The 22,985-nt window shown below is 41.3% G+C and overlaps 1 protein-coding gene across 2 annotated transcripts in view; it reads right to left on the minus strand.

Annotated features, from left to right (window-relative positions):
- Window positions 1-22,985, minus strand: part of iqsec3a (IQ motif and Sec7 domain ArfGEF 3a) — a 129,998-nt gene that overhangs the window by 92,828 nt on the left and 14,185 nt on the right. For both annotated transcript variants that reach the window (XM_085139087.1, XM_085139088.1), the window contains exon 2: window positions 8,856-8,936. In XM_085139087.1, coding sequence (XP_084995213.1) covers window positions 8,856-8,936 — 81 coding nt within the window. The remainder of the gene's footprint in view (window positions 1-8,855; window positions 8,937-22,985) is intronic.

Consider the following 22,985-nt stretch of genomic DNA (forward strand, 5'->3'; position numbering starts at 1 on the left):
CATGAGTACCTACAGGCTGACACGGCACTGTGCACGAATGCACCATGCAAAGTCTAAGAGTCTTCTTTCTGTGTGCTTGTGTATATTAAATGAGACAAAAAAAAGTGCACAACATCTCTGATCATGCAGCTGAGCAAGAAGAGATCTGGTGTCTTAGCTGTTTTGCATTAAGCAGGCCTTAGGGTAAAAATAAATTAGTCGGAGCATCACTTTAATTAGAAATTACTCCAAGCACTCGCACTCTTTAAAGCTCCTTTCATTCATTTACAATGCTGTATTTCAATTTTCAAGCGAATTTAGGCTGCGCAAGTCCCAGAGGATGTGTTTAAAGAGGAATAAACTGGAACAAAAACCAACAGCTGAATGGATGGACCCTAGAGGATAATGACACTGACAGAGTGCTTCTGATTGGCCAAGAGGCAAAGCCCTTTACCCCAATGGGAAGATGGCAACAGAAAGACAGGAAAATAAAAAGCTAAAGCTTACAACGAGGAAGTTTTTTTTTTTAAAGGAGGATCAATGCATGTGAATGCTTAGACACTCAGGAGGTATCTGAATGCTAGGCTGTATGTTTCTGCTGTGCCCTCTGTTCCCATGACGACTGCCGACAAGGTCACTTTCGCTAGCCGAGGCAACGCGGTAGCCCAGCCATGGCAGGCAACACAGAAAGAGACAGAGGCAGAAGAAGGGGAGGACAAATATTAAATTATGGTGTGAAGAGGGTGAAGGAAATTTGATGATTAAGGACACCACGTGTGAAATTTCATTCGCAGCTGCACAGGTGAGACTTGCGCCGCGTGTGAGGACAAAAGCATCTGCTGTCTTACACTTTAACGAGTTCAGCCTTGAATAGGTGTGCTGATGAGAGCATGCGCCCCACTTCCCCCACGCATCTCAAGGCCAAATCCTGAATGCCAAAAAAAAAGAGGTTCTAGGCATACTTTTTAACATGCCCCTGAACGTCCTCCAACAAAACAGATCAATCACTGAATGAGATCCCCTGTCTACCTCAATGCATCATGGTCCCTGTATTCCTGCCAGATTCTCTCAACAGATAGAAACTCTATTTGGGTTTCTCCCCAAAGTGGCAAAGCATAACCTGTTGTGTCCTTATTCATGCCGCCTCACCTTTCCATTTGGCAGACAGCAGGACTCCGGTAATTAGTGTAGTTTATTATTAATTCCAGTGATTAATTACAGAAAAAAAGATGTCTTGTTGAGATGACACAGCTGTCTTACTCATGCCATGATCTGAGGTGAATTAATTTCCCGCTGAAACACCATAATTCTCCCCAGTGCCATTTTTCGGGGTGTCGGCTTCATCTTAACCACTCGTGGCATTTGTTTTATTAGTGCTGGCGATAAAGGGCATTGGATGGGCAATGACCCAAATGTGTTGTCTTTCTTTTTTATATTTCTGTAAAGTCATATGCTTGCAACGTGTGACCCTTCCTCTTCTCTACTTAATCATTCTTTATAACCCATCATAAAAGATAAGGCTGTAAATCCTGATTAGGCTATGGGATTTAAAAAAGGATTAGTTCTAATTTTATCAATAAATCAGACATTTAAATTTTGGATGGTGGAATAGAGATACTGCCCAGCAAAAAACAAAAAAACAAAACCAAACAGCTTTCTTAAATAAAATCTTTTTAATTGTCATGTGTTCATTAAGATGAAACTTCACGAAGAAGCTAACTAATTTGCTCTCTGAAAATTAAATGGCAGATTGTTTAAGCTAATTAGCATTAGATACCTCATTAAGATGTTGGCGTGTGTGTATGTGTGTGCATGTCACTTGTAAGATGCACTGCAGGATAGCTAATTTAAAGGGGCTTTAGATAGTGAGCAATGTGTCAGTCTTCCTGTAAGCACTGTGAAGTGGTGGGGAAAAGCAGTCTGTTTGGCAGCCGAATTGCCAACACGATCACATATCGTGCCAAAAATGTGCGCCGTCACCTGCCAAAGGCTGACTGGTCAGTTTATTTTTAACTCTGGGACCAAAAGAGTGTTTACAAACCTATCAGCATCATCATTATGGTTCCAGCATGACACAACAATGACAGGAAAATTGTGTCTCTTGAGCTGTGCTATTTCTTTTACAAAGACAAAAAGTGACAGCACTCAGATTTAATAAATTGTGCCATATTTTTTTGCCCTAAATGGTTTAACTACAGTAAAATGGCTTTATATTGCAAGAATGAAAATTGCATTTTTATGCTAATTGTGGTGAACTGCAATGCATAAATGAAATTTGTTTGATTAAAAACTAAATATTTGCTCTTACCTTTGAATGCTTTTGGGCATTTACTTGAACTGTTATTTTGAAATACTTTACAAGGTTTTTAAAAACTCTTTCTTCCTTGGAAGTTATAAAGTTGTGGTAATCTCCCCTTGACTTCAGTTCAGGATTCTTTGAGGAGTATGTCATTCTCTTATAATGTCACTGAAAGAACCTCACCACTTGCAACGCCTACATCTGCAGGGTATTTACATTATTCTCCTTCTTTACAAGGCCAGACAGCGGTATATCAAAGTCATTTTCCATGCCTTTTTAAAGTATTTGGCTTTCTAAGCTTGTTAAGAAAGCAAGAGCACCCTTGTTTGGATTTACCAGCTTTCTAAGATAAACATTGTCAAAACAGCAGGCGCTGTCAGATTTACCAAAGTGCTCGGTGTGATAAATTTGACCATCTGCAAGCTCTGCTAATGTATTATAGCTGGCTGCATAATTAAAATATGCTTTGAAAAACACATCGTTATCATCTCTGATAAAAAAAGAAATATATAGCTATCTTCCAAGTATTAATTCAGTTTGTTGCTATTATAGTGTGGCTTTTTAATGATTATTGAAGGATTGTTACGGGAGCAATAGCACAGAACTAATATAGTGCCAAACAGTGCTATACCATATTTCCTCAAATGATAGTTTAGTTTACCACAACAGAATAAGACAATCAGACACATGTTTGAAACAGGCTTTTAACAGAGGCGAGATTTCGTTCCTCTGCTTGACTGCAGAAAATGGTCAACAACATGCAATATAGGCCTGCTCCGATATTATTTCGTTTGCCCTATTAAAGTAACTGCCTACGCTTATTATAACATAACAAGTGACAGCTCACTCATTAAACAGATAAATTAGCTCCCTTGAGATTCTCCACACAATGACTTTATTTTTAACAACAAGCTGGGAATCAATTAACTCACAGTCTTCTGTACTAGCATGAAAGGGGAAGGTCATCAAACTGGTGACTCACTGCACTCATGGTGTCACTTCTTTGTTAATCCGACATAATGGAACAACTTATTATGGCAGAACATGTTTAATTTTTCTTTATGGGTGCTTTGTATGTGACTAAGTGAGCAAAAAGAAAAAAAGGTGAACAAAGTAATATGGAGTATACCTAACAAAGCAAAAGCAGTTCATATTTCAAATTCAACATGAGTAACACTGACTGACACTGACATGTGACATTTTGTGGGAAACATGGTTTGATACAAGAGTTGCATTTATCTTTTCCAACTGATCTGGTCTTTTATGAGGGATGAAAGAAAACAAACAAGGACTAAATGTTGAATGTACTTCAATAGTGTCTCTAATATTTTATATATTTGGTCTTTTCTGTGCGCGGTTTCTATGGTGGCTCTGTGTTTGGGACATCCCTGCTGCATCCGGCTGTCAGTCTGCCAGAAATTGCACAAATGCCTTTATAAGTTCTAGGTGGCGATTATAATCAACACTGTCTAGCAATTTATTAAGCAGAGCAGAGCCCAGAAAGTTAGTGTACTGTCACTGATCTACTGGTAGTAGCAACACCACCCATGTACAGGCTGACAACAGAACAGAACAGCACTATTGTTAGCACCTTCTGCAAAAAATAAATAAACAAATAAATGAAAAAATAGTTCAGAAGCAAGAGTGCAGATTCCCTGTAACATTTGTAACAAATGATTTTGGATATGATCCCAAACACTTGAGTAAACGTCACACTGTGGCATCAAAGTGTGAATATAAATGTATGCTCTGGGAGGGGTTTTTAAGAGGAAGTGCATACTGTTTTTTGTTGTGCTTCCATTCAGATCAAACCAATTGACTATAGGCTGCTGACTAGCTGAGATTTCATGATTGGTACGCATTTGTAGTTACAGGCTTAGAGACTCAAATAAAACTCAATCAATGTACACACAGCAAATTCTACCTGCAGCTTGTCCATTGGGGATCTTTCCGAGTGCCATCTTCTGCTGTGCCTTTCTCTGTGCTGCAATATTCTAATAATCATGTTTTCCTTCCATTTATTAGGTTCCCGAGGCCCTGTGTGTTGACTACAGCAATTCTCAGTTCTGCTGTAAAGCAGAAAGTTAAACTTAAGGTACCCTATGGGACTGTAAAAGTATCAACAGTACTCCCGAGTGCAAGTTTAGCACACTCCAGCAAAAGATGGCTCACACTACTAATTGAAAGGCTGTGGCGATCCCTTCCAATCACCCCCTCCAATGACTGATTATATATCTGACTTTGTGACCCCTATCGTCTCTAAACCCTCTGGGGCCTCCTTAATGCATGGCAAGAGTGACCACACTGTCACAATGAATTTCCAGCCTCCTCAGAGTCCTCATTATACGTGACAGTAAAATCTTCACTTTCCTTTTCAGTTCTCAACTTTCCACTTTCTGCTCATTTAAATTATGGTATATTCACAGCATTGTGAATGCCTGTGTATTCCCTGCTTCCTGGCTAATTAGAAAAAAACTCCTATGGTAAAGACGTGCACAAACCAAGAGCAAACAAAGCTTCAAATCAGTACAATTAGTTCTTATAGAGGCTCATGGTGCTGCCCTTTTCTAAGTTGACCCCTCTGACACAGAGGCTTGAATTACTCAGAGTAGAAAGAGCGGTGCTAATGAAACATCAATGATTGCACTTTGTCAGGTTTAGTGAGTGAACGAAGGCTTCATCCCGAAGCGGAGGCAATGCACAACGAGGCAATGAGTTGTCTTTTTTATATGGTAATGAGGTCTTTTCTGCTGTGAAAGCCTTTTATCGCTGAAGACAACTCGCTCTTGTTTCAGTATAGTCTGCACCATTTGCAGTTTGCATCAGATTTCACACTCCTCGTCAGAGTCATAACTCACGACAGACAGACATGACACAAATATCTTTAGATTAAATGTAATTTGTGATTTTCGATTATCTCTCATGTCATGCATACCATGAATAATCCTCCACAGAATGTCAACTTGTACACCCACTGCTTCACTGCCAATAAGTTCAAGCTGACCTTATTTGACATAATTGTATTGTTATTAATTTATCAAAAAGCCAAGAAACTTGAAGCTCAAGTAGGCCATAGTTAAACAAACGTAATTGACACCATGAAGAATTAAGGTAGTTCTGAAGGCAAAATAAGGTCCAACCCAGTAGAAATAGGTGTAACTAATGAAGTGGTTGGTGAGTGCATGTATGGCATGCTTCACCCTTAAGGATTATAAGTATGGAAAAAAAAACAAGTAAGAAATCCAAGAGTTCAGTACAAGTGACATGGCAGCCTATTTTTAAGGATTTCTTTGATGATCGCCAATGTTGCATGTTTCCCTGCATTTTATGCATTATGTCTAATCTATGCCATGTGTACCATAGCGAAATACTACTGCAAACATGTATGTCAGGACACACAAGAATAAGTGGTGCTCCCGGCGTTAAATTCAAAATGAGCATCATCATCATCAAGACAGAGGTAAGTCAAAAATATAAGGATTATCTCCTAAAAGTTTCATGATTTCTGAATTACAGCCTTCCCTGATACAGTTACAAACATATACTCATTAGCCAGTTTATTATTATGTCAAATATCTAATCAACCAATCACACAGCAGCATCTCGGTGTACTTAGGCAGGTAGGCTTGGACCTGCTCAAGAACAGGGAAGAAAGGTCTTTTAAGTCACTTTGAACATTGCATGGTTTTTGGTAGCAGACGGGTTTCTCTGAGTATCACAGAAACTGCTGATCGCCTGGGATTTCCCCACCCAATCATCTTTAAAGTCTGGAACTGTCTGAAAAAGAGAAAATATCCAGTAAAGTGGAAGCTATCTATGCAAAAATGCCCTGGTGATGTCAGAGGTCATCCTCCTTTGAGTTGACAGGAAGGCAAAAGAAACCCAAATAAACTCTCATTACAACCAAGGTATGCAGAAGAGCATCTCTAAATGTACAACACACCCAATCTTGAAGCAGATGGGCTACGGCAACAGAAGAGCACCTTTGGGATGCGGTGGAATGAGAGATACACATCATGGATGTGCAGCCAGCAATTCTGGACCTACATTGGAATGTTATCCTGTTAATATGGAGCGAACTGTCTGAGGAATATTTTCAGAAACTTGTTGAATCTATGCCACGACAAATGTAGTCAGTTCTCAAGGGGAAAAAAAAAAGCAACTCTGAATAGCACGGTGTAAAGAAAAACGAGTAAGGAATCAAAGTGTTTGTTGCAAGTGATAGGGCAGTCTGTTATTATGGATGTCTTTGTTGATTAGATGGACAGTGTTGTATATTTTTCTGCATTACATGCATATTAATTAATCCATGATGTGTGTACCAAAGTGAAACGCAGCCACCCACACATGTACATCAGCACACGCCCACGCACACAGACAGGGAGCTATGTTCTGATCAATGCCAAGCCGAAGCATGCAACATGATAAGAACTTCCTTTTTTCACATGAACACAGATGCAATACATGTGTCGACAAGGAGGCGCACCAGATTCCAACATGGGAAAGACCCTACTGTACACAGAGTATGTGTTATGGCAGTTTTACAAACACACTCAAGACTTCAGTTACATGGTAATATTCATACATGGCTCTTTTGAACTTAGTGTGACCACAGTGAAGAAACAAGCCCGAATGACGTGAGCATGAATGACGATGGATGCAATGAGGCGTGGGTGCCATGTGGAGTTATGTGATGCGATGATGCCGTGTGAGTAAATGATCGACCAATCACTGACAACAATGCGGACATATAGAAATCAACGACAACAGAATACAGCTTTCAAAAACAGATAAGACACAACAAGAAGAAACGAGAAAGGGCAAAACAAAACCACAAGCTGCTTTCCGTGTGGGCCCCAGAGAGTCCTGCTTTGCTTCAGATACTGGCACAGAGGGGAGGGGGTGTTTTGCAGGGACGGAGGGGTTGACAAGTTAGCAAAGACCTTCTGCTGTGCACTTCACTTGTACCTTTTGCTAATGGCCCCAAAGCACAAAACAATCACAAAACACAACAGCCCCAAACACCCTCTATCAAGTAAAGTTCAAGCCGGTGAACTTGATCAATTCTGCTCTTTGAATTGCCCCACCCCTCACCAGTTTTAAACCCATGAGAGTCACTCCTATGAACCTTTAATCCCTTCCAATAGAATCACAGCATGTATTAAATAATAAAGGCTCTGAAGTGACTTTTATAACAAAAGATCCAGTACAAGATGTTGGGTTTCAGTAAGTCGGCAGGCTTTCTGAAGCCCATTTTTCTGCTTTGTCAAAACAGCAAATAAACCTTGTATAATATTCACAACTCTTCCTTCTTCTGCTTCTCAACTACACAGGCCTGAGAGGTATTTAGAGTGTGATTGTGTTGGTCTGCAGCCTTTTGCCACTTACTGTGTCCAGCACTGCAGGGGCTATGATTTGCTATCAATGGGCGTTTGCTTATCTGCTATTTTCTGCCAAGCTCAGACAATGCGGCAAAGCAATTCTGTGACACGTGCAGTCAACAACAAACAAACCATTTTGGGGCGGATAGCTTAATTGCTATTGATGCTCCTTGGCTAGATGAATATCATAATTTTCTTTCACATTCTGGTGATAGAGTGCACTTGGGGAAAATATAACCAGGAGGCACTGTCAATTTAGCTTGAAAGGGGCCAGATAATACCTTGTCAAAGCCTTTCATTATTTTTTTTGTTCCTACGTGTCTAATTATATATCTTAGAGACTGCCTGTACAACATTAAGTATTGATTATTATGCGTCCTCAAAACTGCCTAGCCAAAATAGTCCTACAAAAGTACAGTCATTACAGCAGCTAATTATTAGTTGCTGTGTTTTTTCATATTTCCCAGGACAGTGGGTGTAAATTACCCCATCAAACTGACTTCAGAGCTTTCAAATTACATGGAAAACGTGATTTAAAATAAAGAGCCTATTTGTAATTTACCACCAGTACTAAGTAATTGCATGGGCTAATCTGTCATAAAAAGATATCATCAGCATTATCATTCTGCTTTGCCGACTAAATCCAATGTAATATTTCCCCAGTTGTTCAGTTTTCACAAGTACTTGACCATTGTCCAGAAAATGGGATGTTACTGATATAGATCATATTACTGTGTTTCATTGTGTTTATCGCAGTAGCCTGACAAACATGGCACTAACAGTCGCTGGAAATAACAAATCGTATCCAGTGTATCTTAAATTCACTCAGGAAACAAGTTCAATCTCAACCACAACAAGACCCAAAACCCAAGCTGTTGTGACAAGGGACATTTAAAACCATGGGGAGTGACTCGCTCTCTGTGGCTCGGTGTCTATTTAAGATAGATGAGATCATGAAGGGGATGGAATGCACCTTGTCCTGGAAGAACCTGAAGCAGTTACAACCACTTCAACTTAGATACCACTGCTGGGGTACTTGTGTTGACTAGTGTAGCTACGGCAGCACTGCTATAAAAAGGATGCATGATACGTGGCTGCAATCAAAGTTGAACAAATAAATAAACTTAAATTGAAAAAAATTGAAAAAGGAAAAAATAAACATTTGTGCAGATGTTACAAGGATGCAGTCATCTTACCTGGGAACACAGGCAGTGGAGGTCTCCCCCTCAGGAGCCTCTGGGGCTGGGCAGCAGAACTGGTGTAGTACTGTTGGGTTTCTGTGTGAAAAAAGAGTGGAAACAAAACAGAGGCAATCATATATCTTGTTTAAACTTTATTTATTGTTTAAATGTAGAACAAAACACTATATATGACAGCAACTTTTTAATCGTGGCTTAGCCAGCGTGGCTAGTGGCTAAATCCCTATACACCATATATGTATAACAGCAATGAAAGTGCAGCAGAGTAATAAGGTTAGAGGATGAGGTTGGTGTACCTAGTTGCTAGTTGGGGTGTGAGCCCCACGTCCATCCTCTGTACTGTTCATGCTCTTCCTTTACAAACATAGCTTGGTTAAAATGCATTAAAAAGCCTTATTTTTTATATGATTATAGTAATTGATATATATATATATATATATATATATATATATATACATATATATATATATATATATATATATATATATATGTATGTTTTTTGTTTGTTGATTTGTTTGTTAATATAGTTTAATGTCTCTTTCTTGTAGCTGTGTTTTAAGTGCTGCAAAGTTAGTCTGACATTACTTTTTTTGGTAAATCTTTGTCTGCCTTCCTTTCTGACCAGCCAGTCATGAACACATTTGACTGGTGGTTATACTATATACAATAAGGCAGATAACCTTTGACCATGGTTGGATGGTATCAAGTGAGAAACCTCTATTGTCAGGTGAATTTATCAGTCTCTAAAAGCCCACAAAAATGTTGACAACAGTTTGCGAACCCTACATTAAAAACATTAATGTCTAAAAAAGTTTAAAAAAAAAAAAAATCTGGATGCTGTTTTAGAGAAGAAATACAGTGAATACATTTTTAATTTTTGACTGACATACTGGTTAAAAGATCCCGTCAGTGTCTTATGATTTGCATCAAAATCTGTTTCCTGAGATCCTGAAGCCTGCATTTCCTCACTGCCCACTGGTTTTCCACTGTGGATTTCCCATTTTAGCTCATCACCTGATTAGTTTCCCACATACACATCTGCTTCCCATCAGTCATCAGCCCTGTGTCTCATAGCTGTAGTCCACCAACACCTGCATATTTCCAGCTTCCTAGCTAATCAAATAAAACCAATGCCAGTGGGGGAAACAAGATACCAGCATGCACCCTGTTTCGTCTTATTCAACTCCTTGCAGTCCTTACAACCAGAAATGTCTGCTTTGTCTGTGTTTCAGAGTCACTCTCTAAGATACTGTTTTACTCAACCCAAGCTCAGTGTTGCTACAGAGTTTATTTATGGGGAGACTTTCAGGATTACCGTAGCATGAAATCACTGTGCTAGCATTGGTTAGGATGGCAATCTGAAGACAGCAGTGGCCTGAATTTGAGGCACTGACAGCTGACAGTGTGATTTTCAGCAGTCCACTAGCACTGAACTGCAATGCAGACTGATGTCTTTGGCCAAAATTGAGCCAATATATTTTGAATGTTGGTATACGCACTCACTTTCTCAGGCTTTTACAGTATTCACAATTAGAGCTGCCACGATTAGTCGACTAGTCACGATTACATCGACTATCAAAATCGTCGACGACTGATTTAATAGTCGACGCGTCGTTTGAAACTTTGTAAGATCACAAAAGACGCAGGAATAAGTAGGATTTTTTTTTTTTTTTTTTTTTTTTTCGCCTGTCCCATTTGGTTCTTTAGCCGTCAGAATTGTTGTCTGAAGACCAACAAGGATACCCAATGGATTTATTTTGCCAAATGGATCATCGTGGCATTGCCGTATTGGTCCATTTGATCGACCTTTGTTTTTATTATTTATTTTATTTTCAGTTGTTACAGACGGGACAGACATGAGTGAGGGATAGGAAAGGAAGAAAGAAAGAGGAAGGAAAAGAAAAACAGAAGGGGAGAGGGACAGTGAGAAAGGGGGGAAGAAAAAATATCTCCGGGATCACCTGTTGAGAGAAAAAGAATAGAAAACAAGCAAAAAAAAACAAAACAAAACAATGCAACATACTATACACAACACCATCGCATTAATCTAGCTAAGTGTAAACAGCAGTAAATACTAAATATTGAATGTTGTTGTGCAGCACGCAGGACAGACAGCGCACAATGTGCTTTGAAGTAGCAGCCAAGAAAGGTGTGATTTAAGTCTACGAATAGTGAACACCCATGTGCACACCTGTGTGGATCGGCGCGCTTGTATTCAAATGGTTTCCCCATGTAATGGTCTGCTAGAGGATGTAGAGAGCCATAGCCCCGTCCCCCAGGGCATGAAGCAGGCATGGAGGAGATCCAGGCCCCAGACATCCAGAGGCCCCAGAGTGCAAGAGCCCAAGGAGGACCACCGGAGGGGCATCCGTGCCACCTTCATGGGAAGGGCTGAGGATCCCCAGATGAGGGGTCACCCAGTAGCCACCGGGCAGAAGCTAGAGGGGGCTGCACCGGCGTGCCCGCCGGCTCTGCCGGCAGCCAGCTGTGCCAGAGTGAACCGAGCCGCAGGCACAGAGGCCGGAGGCCCGAGGGCCCCCCGCGCCCCGGAAGAGGCCTGACCGAGCAGCAGGCGCCAGGCCCCGCCAAGTAGTCACCGGGAGTGAGTTGGTACATACCTGAGCGCCCAGCCCCGGACACCAAGAACCACCAACGCACCGACCCCTGAGGGCATCAGTCACCGGCAGGGAGTGTGGTGAGGGGAGATAGGCCTCCACACTTTGGAGGGCCTTGGAGTTCCCAGAGAGGTGAAGTCTAAGACCCGACCTGACATATAGACACAGACAAACAGGCACACACAGACACAGACATGCATTCCCACCCTCATGCACACATATACAAACACTCAGCACTCACCCAACGCAGGAATAAACGTAAATGGACATGTACACACAATCACACTCCCCAAACATACTCTATATCCCGGGTCCAGGTATCCTCACCCCCAGAGATGGAAACGGCACCCAGACCCAAGAGATGTTACCCTTCCCTCCGGGGTGGAGGCAAGCAGACCGCCCCAGGCTCCGCAGCAGCAGGGAGGCCAATCGGACAGCCAGCATCTCTTCCCAGCCCCCCCGCCCCGATGGCTAGCAGAGAACAGGGGTGTGTTAAGACCCCATACCTCCCTCCTCCCGCTCAAGTGTAGTGTTGCTGCGTGTTGCTCTAAAGTGTATTTAAAACAAGGGAGAGCATGGTGCTGCTGCCAGAGAGCAGCAGGTGTTAGCACGGCCCCTCCCGAGAACCCTCAATGTCTACATGGATTTAAAATTGAGAGGTGGGCACCGGCGCCAGAGGCAGGTTTGAATACACAGACCGTCTACTGGACGCCGTTAACGTGCCCACCCTCAAGGCCCTATATATATATATATGTGTGTGTTATGAGAGTGTAAGTAATGTGGATGTCTAAGTTGTGAGATAAAATTGAGGCACAGGTGGCCAGAAGAGGACAGAGGGGGGGGGAATGTCTCCCCTGCACCCTGGTGACACACCCGCACCCCAAAGCCCTACCTGTGTGGGTGGGTGTGGTGGAGCGTGAAGAGGGAGGCAGCCGGGGATGGGGAGGAAAAGAAGGGAGGGGAGGGTGTCCCTCCCTAGGGCCAGCTCCCCCGCTGACCCCAATATGCACCCCCGTCCTCTGGTATCCACCAAGGCAAGGGAGCCCAGGCCCATCCAGACCGGGGCCTACGGCAGCAACACCGCCAGGCCCCACAGGACCCGGGGCAGCCCACTCTACCCCACCGCAGAGGAAACTGTACCCACCCCAACATTCAATCATCTCCCAGACTACACAAGACACAGACACCCAGGTTAAGTTTATTCTCCACCTCTCCTATGTCTCTCCCCCACCTGCAGAGTGGACTCCTGCAAAGATGGAACAACCTCCCTGCCAGTTCAAGAGCCCCCCGGTTAGGCCGATGCACAAGAGGCCCCCTGCGCCAGGGCTGAGCCCCCGTGCACCCACCCGCCCACAACCTCGGCGACACACCGACGAGGACCGAAGCCCCCAAGGCCCAGCCAGAGCCCCAGCACGGAGGCGAAGCACCCCCGAACCCCAAACCCCCACGCCCGCCCCGGATCCACTCAGGGGCAGCCAGGCCACCAGGCCAGTAACCTACGTCCGCCAGCACAGACCATCCTCCAGCCCCGCTGCACGCGGCCACGAGGAGAACAACCTCTGAGAGCGACCAGAGCCACTAACCAGGTTATGAACACAACCCCCGGGTTAAGCCCTCCAGGGATAACGTCTCTAGGGGTCCTCCAGGTGCCCTAAGCCCATCCCAACCTCCACATCAACCACAATAGCCAAGGCGGGACCAAACCACGACCCCCCACACCCGCTAGGTGATGGAGCCGATCAATAAGTAGGATTTAAGAGTGTAATAACGGACTGAAACAGAAGATGGCAGCACTGCATGTACAAGGATGCCAGCTGCCGTTAAATCCCGAAGAAGAAGAAGTAGCTCTGTCCCAGAATTCATAGCGCAGCCCAGCTCAGTTTCCAACAATGGTGGCAGCTAGTTAGTTTTAATATTACTCTTATTATTCTTTCTGGGTCACAAAATAAACGTTTAACATATTTTCAGGCGGGAATGTTGCTGTGTAAACCTCAAATATCTGCTCAGTTTATCAAGACACCACATATTTTCAAAAGCACGCCGACGTTTGTTACCCACTAGCTCGATAGCTAGCCGGGGGCAAGGCTCACTAGAGCCCGTGAGAACACCTGACTCCCGTTGTCAAACCCACCGCTGTATTTCGCTACTCAGGTTAAACATATATAAGTCACTTAGATAACTTAAAAATGTTATTGTTTGGCTTTTTTTTTAGTATTTTATTTGTTCCTGAGTAAATCGGTTTGGCTGAGATTAAAGTTATAGTTTTTACACAGCTGAATAAACATCAAGCAGACAACTGATTATCAGAAGTGTGAGATGCTCAAGAATATACTCCGGTGTCCCATTATATTTTAGATAGCAAGGAGTTTATTAAACTTCACCGAAACAATCTGCAAATTTCATTAAAATCTAATAAACTATCATCTTGTCTTTATTTTTAGTTAGCACATACCTTAAACACCTAAAGCTGTAAGCTAATGATAGTAAGATCTATAAGATCAGATGCGTGCTGGTGCAATGAGCTGTACGTTTTACGTCCAATGGATGCATGATCTGATTAGTCGACTAATCGCAAAAAATAATCGGTAACTAGTCGACTATCAAAATAATCGTTTGTGGCAGCCCTATTCACAATAGCTAAAACCCCAAATAAATTATAAATGCGGTTCACAGGTGGCTTTGTGTGGCTATTTTGGTTATGCCAACAATCTCAGATATACTAACTATGTCGTGAACAGCTTATTTAGCCTGAAACAAGCATTTCATAACAGGCTTACAGAGTTGAAAGTTAGCATACTGTCACATTTACATTGTACTGAATGCATATATTCACAATGTTACAGCAAACTGGGCACATTATAAGAGTACCACTGTATGTTTAAGTCATTGTTCTATGTTGTGAACAAAAGCCTAACTTTTTAATGCAGTATGCATTTTTCTTTTGAATTGAATTGTAGCCCTGCAAATACTTACTCGGTCATTTTATACTCCATTTATTAAAATGGGCACTTTTTCTAAAAAAAAATTGATGGTGGCGGGCCATGCTGAAAAATATATTACTTGCACTTCCTGACCTTGCTCCTTGTCGTTTGTGCAAAATGGCCATAAACCTGTTAATGTCAACTATGCAGCAATTTGTTTTCGGAGAATTCTAATTTGTTTAAGCGTAGTTAGTTGCACAGTGGCATTTTAAATTATGTTTGGTAAGCAAAGCAAAAAAGTAGTGCTCAAAAGAGGAAAGCTAGAAGAGCGCAGGATGAGTATACCACAAGGCTGTAAATGACTTTGATGAGCAAAAGGCCCCAAAACTGGAGTTCTTATAAGTGAGTAGTTTGTTTTTCTGTTTTTGTAAAGGACTGAAACACTGTTATCATTTATATGTGGAAATGATGCACTCATACTGAAATATATGTGTGTGTGATATATCTGGAAGCTGGTCCACGGGAAAAAAAATACTCAGTGATATATTCTGTAAATGAGTTTGGATGTTATAAGGTGATCTTTCCAGTCACTTTTCTCTTTTGTTTCAAGCTTATTGACATTACAGTTGTCTTTATGTTACTTTAGTGAGAGAATGTGAGATGCTGTGTTTGCTCTTGCACAACAATATCTGCCCCGGAGCCTAACACAGGATTGTTACACTGTATCTATAATGTGAATAAAGATGGTATTTGTTCAGTGCTCTGGGACCTATTCCAGGAAGCAGGTTCAGCAAACTCTGAGTCTACTCATGAAGTTAGAGTTAATTAACATTCGGACTGACAACTTTGAGTTTACAGTTCAAGAACAGCTGATCAGATTAAGTTCAATCAGCTCTGAGCATGTTCACTCTGAGTTAAGTGCATGAATGAGTAGAGACACCAAGCCATTAGTGAGTGTCACCAAGATTACGAGATTACATACAATTTTTGTACGAGCTTCAAACTAGCTGCTGAGAAAGACTTTTTTTGTCGAAGGACATTGCTAACATCCACGATGAAATGAAGCATTAATACATAGAGCAACGCAGTTATGTCCATTATGGCAGTTCTGCCACATATTTTCCTGCAGGGCATCACAGTTAGCTCCTTTTATAGCAAAGAAAGTCAAGTGCAGGAATCTGAGAGTGGATGAGTGATAAAAGAGATCCCTGCAAGCTCCTCAGAATTCCTAGATAAAGATGAGGAAATCATATTAAGGTAGCATGGCGAGTCAGTGAGCATGGAACGAGGAAAGGGGAGGAGGGAGTGGAGGATATGCTTTAAAAGATGTGTATGCTGACAGAAATGATCAAATCAATTTAAAATAGCGTGTATGAAATAAACAACCAGAGAAAAGAATATATCATCCAAAACATATTGCAGTGTTTGGATTTTTCTTTTAATCTTAGTAACATATTTATTTTAGGAAATTCAACTCAAGATTAAAAACACTACTAAAAACTATCTAATGATGTTTCATTTTAATAATTTTCCCCCCATATCCTTTTCCATTCTCACCTGTTTAGAGGTAATACAGGAGAGATGTCCACAGAAGCACAGAGTTCATATTTTGAATAAATCAGCACCATGGACAGAGACAGACCAGGCAACTGCGTCTCCGGGAAACAAAAACATCTATTCTTAACTCAACTGAAGTTTCTGAAAAGTAATCCCAGATAATAAAAAAAAAGTGCAGAAAAAAATTGTTCAGTTGTTTACAGAGCAATACAATGGGTGCAACAAACGGTTGTTTTCATTTTAAACTCAGAGAGCGCAACGTCCCCAGAAGGGCAAAGACTATACTTAAACTTTGATGCTTTATGATGTTTATACTACAACATGCTGATGTTAGCATTGTTCATTTCACTGAATATCTGATGTTAAATGATAATAAAAGGATTCTGATTCTTATTCAAATCTAGTGAAGTGTATTTTGTGTGATGTTGTGTGGCGTCATACTGAGAGAGAAAAAACCTGTGTACAACAATCTTGATATGTTTTCTTTTTCAAGGCGAATGCTGACCTTTGCTTCCAACAGTGACGACAAAGATCAAATGCTTAAAGAATCTAGTTAGCTGTTAGCAGGGTCTACAGTCACACAGCTTTTAAAAATTATATTTTGAAAGCTGTGGACACTGGACCGCTAACAAACCTCTCTTTGTCTTCACAATGATATTAAATTGCAAAAGAAATAATAATAAATTCCTGCTGACACTTTCAGTTTTGTTTTGTTTTTTCTAGTTCAAAACCAGGATGGCCATGGTGTGTTCCTTTTTTAACGGCTGAGAACAATTAATTGATTATCATAATAGCAGAAATCTTTGTCTTCTACCAACAGACTATAAGAGTCAGGCCATGCACTTCAAACTAATGCATTAGCAGGTTACGCTGTGAAATGGTAAAATACTCTTTTCAGAACAAAGAATTCTCATAAAGTTTTAGTAGAAAGACTGATTATATCATTTGTCTTTAAAGCTGCTGACCAAGAACTCACTGTGTAAAAGTGCTTTTATTATACTAACACAGTGAAATTTTCCACTATTAGCAGTTCATCAAAACCTCTAAGAGAAAGAAATACAATTGACAGGACAGTGAAAGTGTGGCTCCAGCAAGTCTACTGATAATGCATCAAAGCAAGACATTCCCCTCCTTTGCTGGAACAGTCAATGGCCCTACAGTCATAGATGAAGGCAATACTGGCTTATAGCGAGGACAGAGCAAGGACTTAAAATTTTAATGTCAAAAAGCTTTGAGGGCATTTGCTTTTCTTTCTTCCTCAGTTTGCAGTTCTCTTTCAAAGTGGAAGCTACTTCACATTGTCCACATTCCTGACTTCCAGTCTCCATCGTCCATCTCTTACTCCAATACCCCCCACACCCACATCTACCCCCATTCCACTCCTTTCCTTCTGTCCTTTTAACACTTGGTTTCCATCACTCTCGATGACTCTCCATCCCCCTGTTCTGGGTGCGTTGAGCTAAAGAAGAATTTGCACAATTACTCTTGCTGTCAGAGGGTGTCACTGGTAAAAAGAGCAACCGGCCTTCCGTATGCCTTGTCGCATCCCTTGACCCAGGACACAGGGAAGGACAGAGAGATGAGAATCAAGACATAAAGGTGAGAAAGCAAGGCCAACATTTACAACAGCAACAATCCCTCAATCCCTTATTACAGCATACTAGTCTTTTGATCACTGACTGGAATCACAAGGAGACCCGTACGCCCTCTTCCAAACGTCCTTCAAGAGCACGACTACAGGCTCAACTTAGGAGTACTTCAGTCTGTTCCCTGTGAAGTGCCTTTGTGAAGTGCAATAGTTGCACACATTAAACAGCATCCTTGGGAAAAAATTAATAATCATTTTTAGACTTTCAGCCATGAAAGCACAGATTGTTGTGCTACTTGTGCTCCATAAACTCAAGAAAAAAGAAGTGGAGACAGGGCCTCAAAAAAGCAAGGCTGGGGTGGAGTGGCAGTGGGGTTGGGGGGACGCAACAATAGCAGGCAGTACAGGGAGGGTATGACAGCAAATTAATTCCCATTGTTAATGGCTCCTCTAATTGTGTTCGCCTTAACGAGCATGACACCGCTGTGGCCGATTTTAATAGGTCCAGAACACAGGCGGTCTCAGAGGGGACACAGATTAGTAAGAGTGCTGGAACAGCCGAGCCACTTGTTCACATAGATAAAGGTTTTATATTCTGAAGGTCCATTAAAAAAATTATATGCACTTTGATACTCACAATTCAGACGGGTTACATTAATGTTTAATTAACCTAATAAAATCTGTTTATCACTTTTGTACTATGACATTTTCAAAAAGAGCAAATCTTTTTTATTAAGAGTCCCACAAACAATGCCTGGCATGTCTTCACTTCTTGCATTTATGGCCAAATTGCATTCATTTTCTAACTAATGCTTATGCGCATTGTTGGCAAGAGTAAGATTAAAACAGTGTATGTATATGCTTGAAATGAAGTTGGAACCAGCTGTTTGCCTTAACACAATGTTGCGAATGGGTAGAGGGGGTAATGGTATCTCTTTGTGCTAGCCTTGCGGCAAAATGTTGATCTGACCAGGGTGCATACCTTGCCTCTTGCCTGATGACAGCTGGGACAGGCTCCTCTGTGACCCTGAACTGGATAAGTGGAGGTAAATATATGGATGAACGGCAACCCCCCCCCAAAAAAAACAAGATATTTTGGTGTTTTTAAAAGGCTAGTTTGACTAACGGTGACCCCATGAAGCACTGAGTGAGACCATAAAACATTTTAGCTTAACACTTTCATAACAGCTGTCTTAAATAAACGAATTGGTAGTTGAATACAATGAAATTTATTGTTACAATGTTTCTAAATCATTAACAAATATGGGTATTTGTCATTCATGATATGTCACAAATATCATTATCTTATGAATTATGTCATTGTGGATCAGTGAGCCTCTTCTTAGTCAGTTCCCATAGTTTCAACTACCATGATTCAGTCAAGCTGCTAGCTTGGTTTCTTTTACCATTAGCCTTTGACACATACAGCACAGTGAGGACAAGATCACTCCAGATTTATCATAATTCAATGCAGAAAAAGGTGTTTTGGTGTCTGAACCTATTTGAACACCTAAAGAAAGCCAAAGATTTTTTTTAAGTGAATGAGTTAAACAGGAACGCAGTAAGTCTTATTATTTAAGCCATGACCATCTCAAATGCCAATGTGATCGTTCTGTCATAAACATCATTTACTCCTTTATTGTAGTCATTGCTGTAATGTTTATGTTTATCCACACAATGTTCTTCAAACCCATGTTTGACCATCAGGTTTATCTTGTATAGTGTGATGAGTTTAAGACCAGAATTGCAGACACATTAAAAAAAAACAACAACTCATCACTAGTTTTGCATCATTCGTTGACTTATAGGATTATTTTGTTTAAGTCCAAAAGCTGTTAGTTCTTTACTTTGTGTCCTGATCAGTTCACAGTGTTGGGGAGTAACGGAATACATGTACCGCCGTTACGTATTTAAAATACAAAATATGAGTAACTGTATTCCGTTACAGTTACCGTTTAAAAAGGTGGTATTTAGAATACAGTTACTTTGTTGAAATAAATGGATTACACGGCGGTACTTCCCTGTTTCATATTGTGGCGGGTCAGGACTGTTTGGGTTTTGTTTGACAGTTATGTTCTGTTGTTCCAAGCGGCAGCATTACGGTTGCCATGGTTACAGGGTGACGCTCTCTCTCTGTGTTTCCTGGGTGAGAGAGGCCTTTTTGTTGTTGTTGTGCTAAGCTAATAGGCAGAATGCTACCGGTATAGCTCTACAGAATGTAGCATCATAGGCAGTGTAGTCCGTGCTGCAGGGAGAATGGACTGTCATACACGTTATGTGTCTGTGAGCGAGGGAGGGAGAAAAAGGAAAAGTACGAGGAAAAGGAAAAAACGGGAGCTGGAAGCATGTAAATATAATAATTACCACTGCAGCCAAGAAGATTGCCTGACGAGCCCAGTTGTAAGTAAGCGATTAAGACTCGACAGTACACTGTGTTCGTGTTTTCCTCTGAAACAAAAAGTCCCGTTGGAGCAGCCTTTCAACGCCTCTCTCTGTCTCTCGCTAGCAAAGTTGACCCAGACAACAAAGTAAAGCTAGTTTTCGGCTACGAGCCCGACACGAACCCGCCGTATTAGCCAGAGGTTCTTTTACTACGGTTCGGAGCCACAGACCTTCAGTAACAGTAATAAATCACAGCAATAGTACATTCATGTAGTTGTAAACAGCATGATAATATATTAAGTAATCCAAAGTATTCAGAATACGTTACTCTCATTAAGTAACGTAACGGAATACGTTACAGAATACATTTTGGGACATGTATTCTGTATTCTGTAATGGAATACATTTTAAAAGTAACCTTCCCAACACTGTCAGTTCATGTACAGATGCAGGTAATAAACTCTAGAAAAACAACAGTCACAGCATGTGTGAGGCAGATCAGTTATCTCTGATGCGTGCACAGACACAGTCACATCTATATCCACACAGAGGCAGACTGTTTTGATACTCTTAGGACACTTGATTTCACCTAATTTGGGACGGAAACACTGCACACGAAGGTAAGGTGGGATGGAAAGAGGACGAACTCTTTTTATCTTTTAAAGCACATTTCCTTTCATTCATTTATCTATCTCTGCCTGCTTTGATCTGTGGCTCCTCACAGTTTTCTCTCCATTACTTTTACCATTTCTCTGCTCAGTTTTACTATCGCCTCCATCTTTCCAAAACAGCTTGCAAGCTTTTTATAACCGTTCTGGTTTATGAGGGAACTTCTAAAAGGGACGACTGCGCAAGAGAGATAGCACATATCTGACCCTGCGTACAAGTTAACTATGACACCATATATGCTGAATCTATTCATGGTGGAAACAAGTTGCACTGATATGACAACACTAGCAGCTATGATTTCCTAATTAATCTCTATCTGTCTACAGGTGATGGCAATCCACTCACTCCCATGTTTAGGCTTAAGTGAAAATTTCCTCTACAACACATCAACGGGACTTCTTCTCCACGCGTTTGAATTAGAACATTTACAAGACTGCAAATCCTTGCCTCTAGTTTTGTACACACACACACTCACACACACCACCGGCAAGTAGCGGACTGTTTGATCAATGCGGGCACTGAAGATTAAACTGAACTCGCATGACCTGCTTTCTGATCTTCCACACCAATGACTCAGTTCCCCCCCTCATGGCCTGAGCTCACTAATACCACCTATAAAAAATCTATAAGCTTTTATAAGCTCTTCCGCACACTGGCTCTGTGTGAGGGAGAGCGCAATTTGCGCACAGCAGTATCATTGTATTTTGTTTTAACTTGTGGTGTCTAATGTGTTTGTCGATGCGCTCCTCCCAGTGTTGAATCCAGCTTTACTGTGTCAATAGCTCTCTGGCTGAAAGCTCAAGGCGGAAAAAAACCCTGCATGTGCTGAAATGATACACTTCACAGCGAAGTGGTGGTGGTCTGTGTATATGGGGGGGAGGTAGATCAAAGCATGTGATATCTGATAGATTAGGTTTCGCACAGCATGTCCTGGCAGTCTGGAAATAACATATTAGTCTGCCTCTGAAGGCCAAACATGGTAAATACAAAAAGAATTAACCTTGGGGGGAGATATTAAGGCTAGCTGAGGACTTTTAGTTAGCTTTAAAGGGGATTAATTTCTGTTTTTTGACATTGTTTCACACTGTGACATAAATGGATTTAAAATTCAAGGTAAAATCTATATGAGGCAACAAAAGAAAATCTATATAAAGCACATTCATGATGCGTTCTATTGAAAAAAGGCTTTAAAGCCAAGCAGCTCTGTCAGTGCTTCACACAGAAGGGAAAAAAAGAGAAAACACTGGTACTCTGCATCGCCATAGCGATCCTCTCAGCCCTTGAGATTAATTTAGGTCAGCTAATATATTACATGCATTTCGCAAGTCAGCTCATCCTGTGGCAGTATTATTGGAAGCATTTGATCATGTTAAATAAAAAATAGAGACCCAAAATGTTTTTGCAATACTTCACCTCCATTTGGCAAATTGGCAGCCGCTCTAAGTGCTAGTTTATCACCGTGTTTTACAGGCTACAAGTGTGTAAGGCTTTCTGTGACGAATAAATTCAACACACATACCCAGTGCTTGCATCTGGGGGTGTGTTGGGGCATTAAAATTAAACATGATAGTGCAGTGGATCATTAGCAGGAAACTATCCTTAAACTAAATCAGGCATCTATTATGAGTAACGCAGTGATCTCAGTCTTCCTCTCTCTCTCTCTCTCTCTCTCTCTCTCTCTCACACACACACACACACCTTAAAGCCTGCTATATTAATTCCTCTACACATACAGACAGTGAATTAAAAAAAATCCCTGAAAGGTTTACGTCAGCATGGACTTATGGGCTCTCCCAAGCGGCTTAGCTTGCCTTCTTTAAACGGAAAGAGCTGGAGATGGACGAGAAAGGCAAGTCCAATTTTTCCAAGATGAAGCTAACAAAGGAGGTGGAAAAACATTCCATCCGCATATTCAGGCCCTCAAACAAGAAAAAAAACCTCTAGGATTTTAGCTTTATATACACACTCTCTCTGTGTGATCACAGCCTATGTGATTTCCAGCATTTGACAGTAAACCAGTTCACTCTAAAGCTTTGCGTTTATGCCAAAACAAACCTCCAGTTGGTGGGAACCAAGCTTCCGAATGTGATGAGTAATAATCTTTGTCTGAACATTGAGCCCGTTTGAAAGCTTCATTTGAATATAAACCAGGTTTTTCATAGTGTGTTGTCAGTTTGGGCATATTTTAGCAGCGACATGAGTTATGTACAAGGAAAAAAGAAGACATGTACAAAATATCAACAGCAAATGTCAAGTTTTGATATCACACCCTCTGAAATCAAAGCACTTTTCAGGCTCTCGACATTTTATGCTCTATTTTAACTTCACTCCCAGCTGTTGGTCCCTCTTCAATAAAACCTAAAAACCTTCTGATGAATAGAGGCACACCCAGTAG

This window comes from Neolamprologus multifasciatus, chromosome 17 (genome assembly GCF_963576455.1).
Source record: "Neolamprologus multifasciatus chromosome 17, fNeoMul1.2, whole genome shotgun sequence".
Classification (NCBI taxonomy): domain Eukaryota; kingdom Metazoa; phylum Chordata; class Actinopteri; order Cichliformes; family Cichlidae; genus Neolamprologus; species Neolamprologus multifasciatus.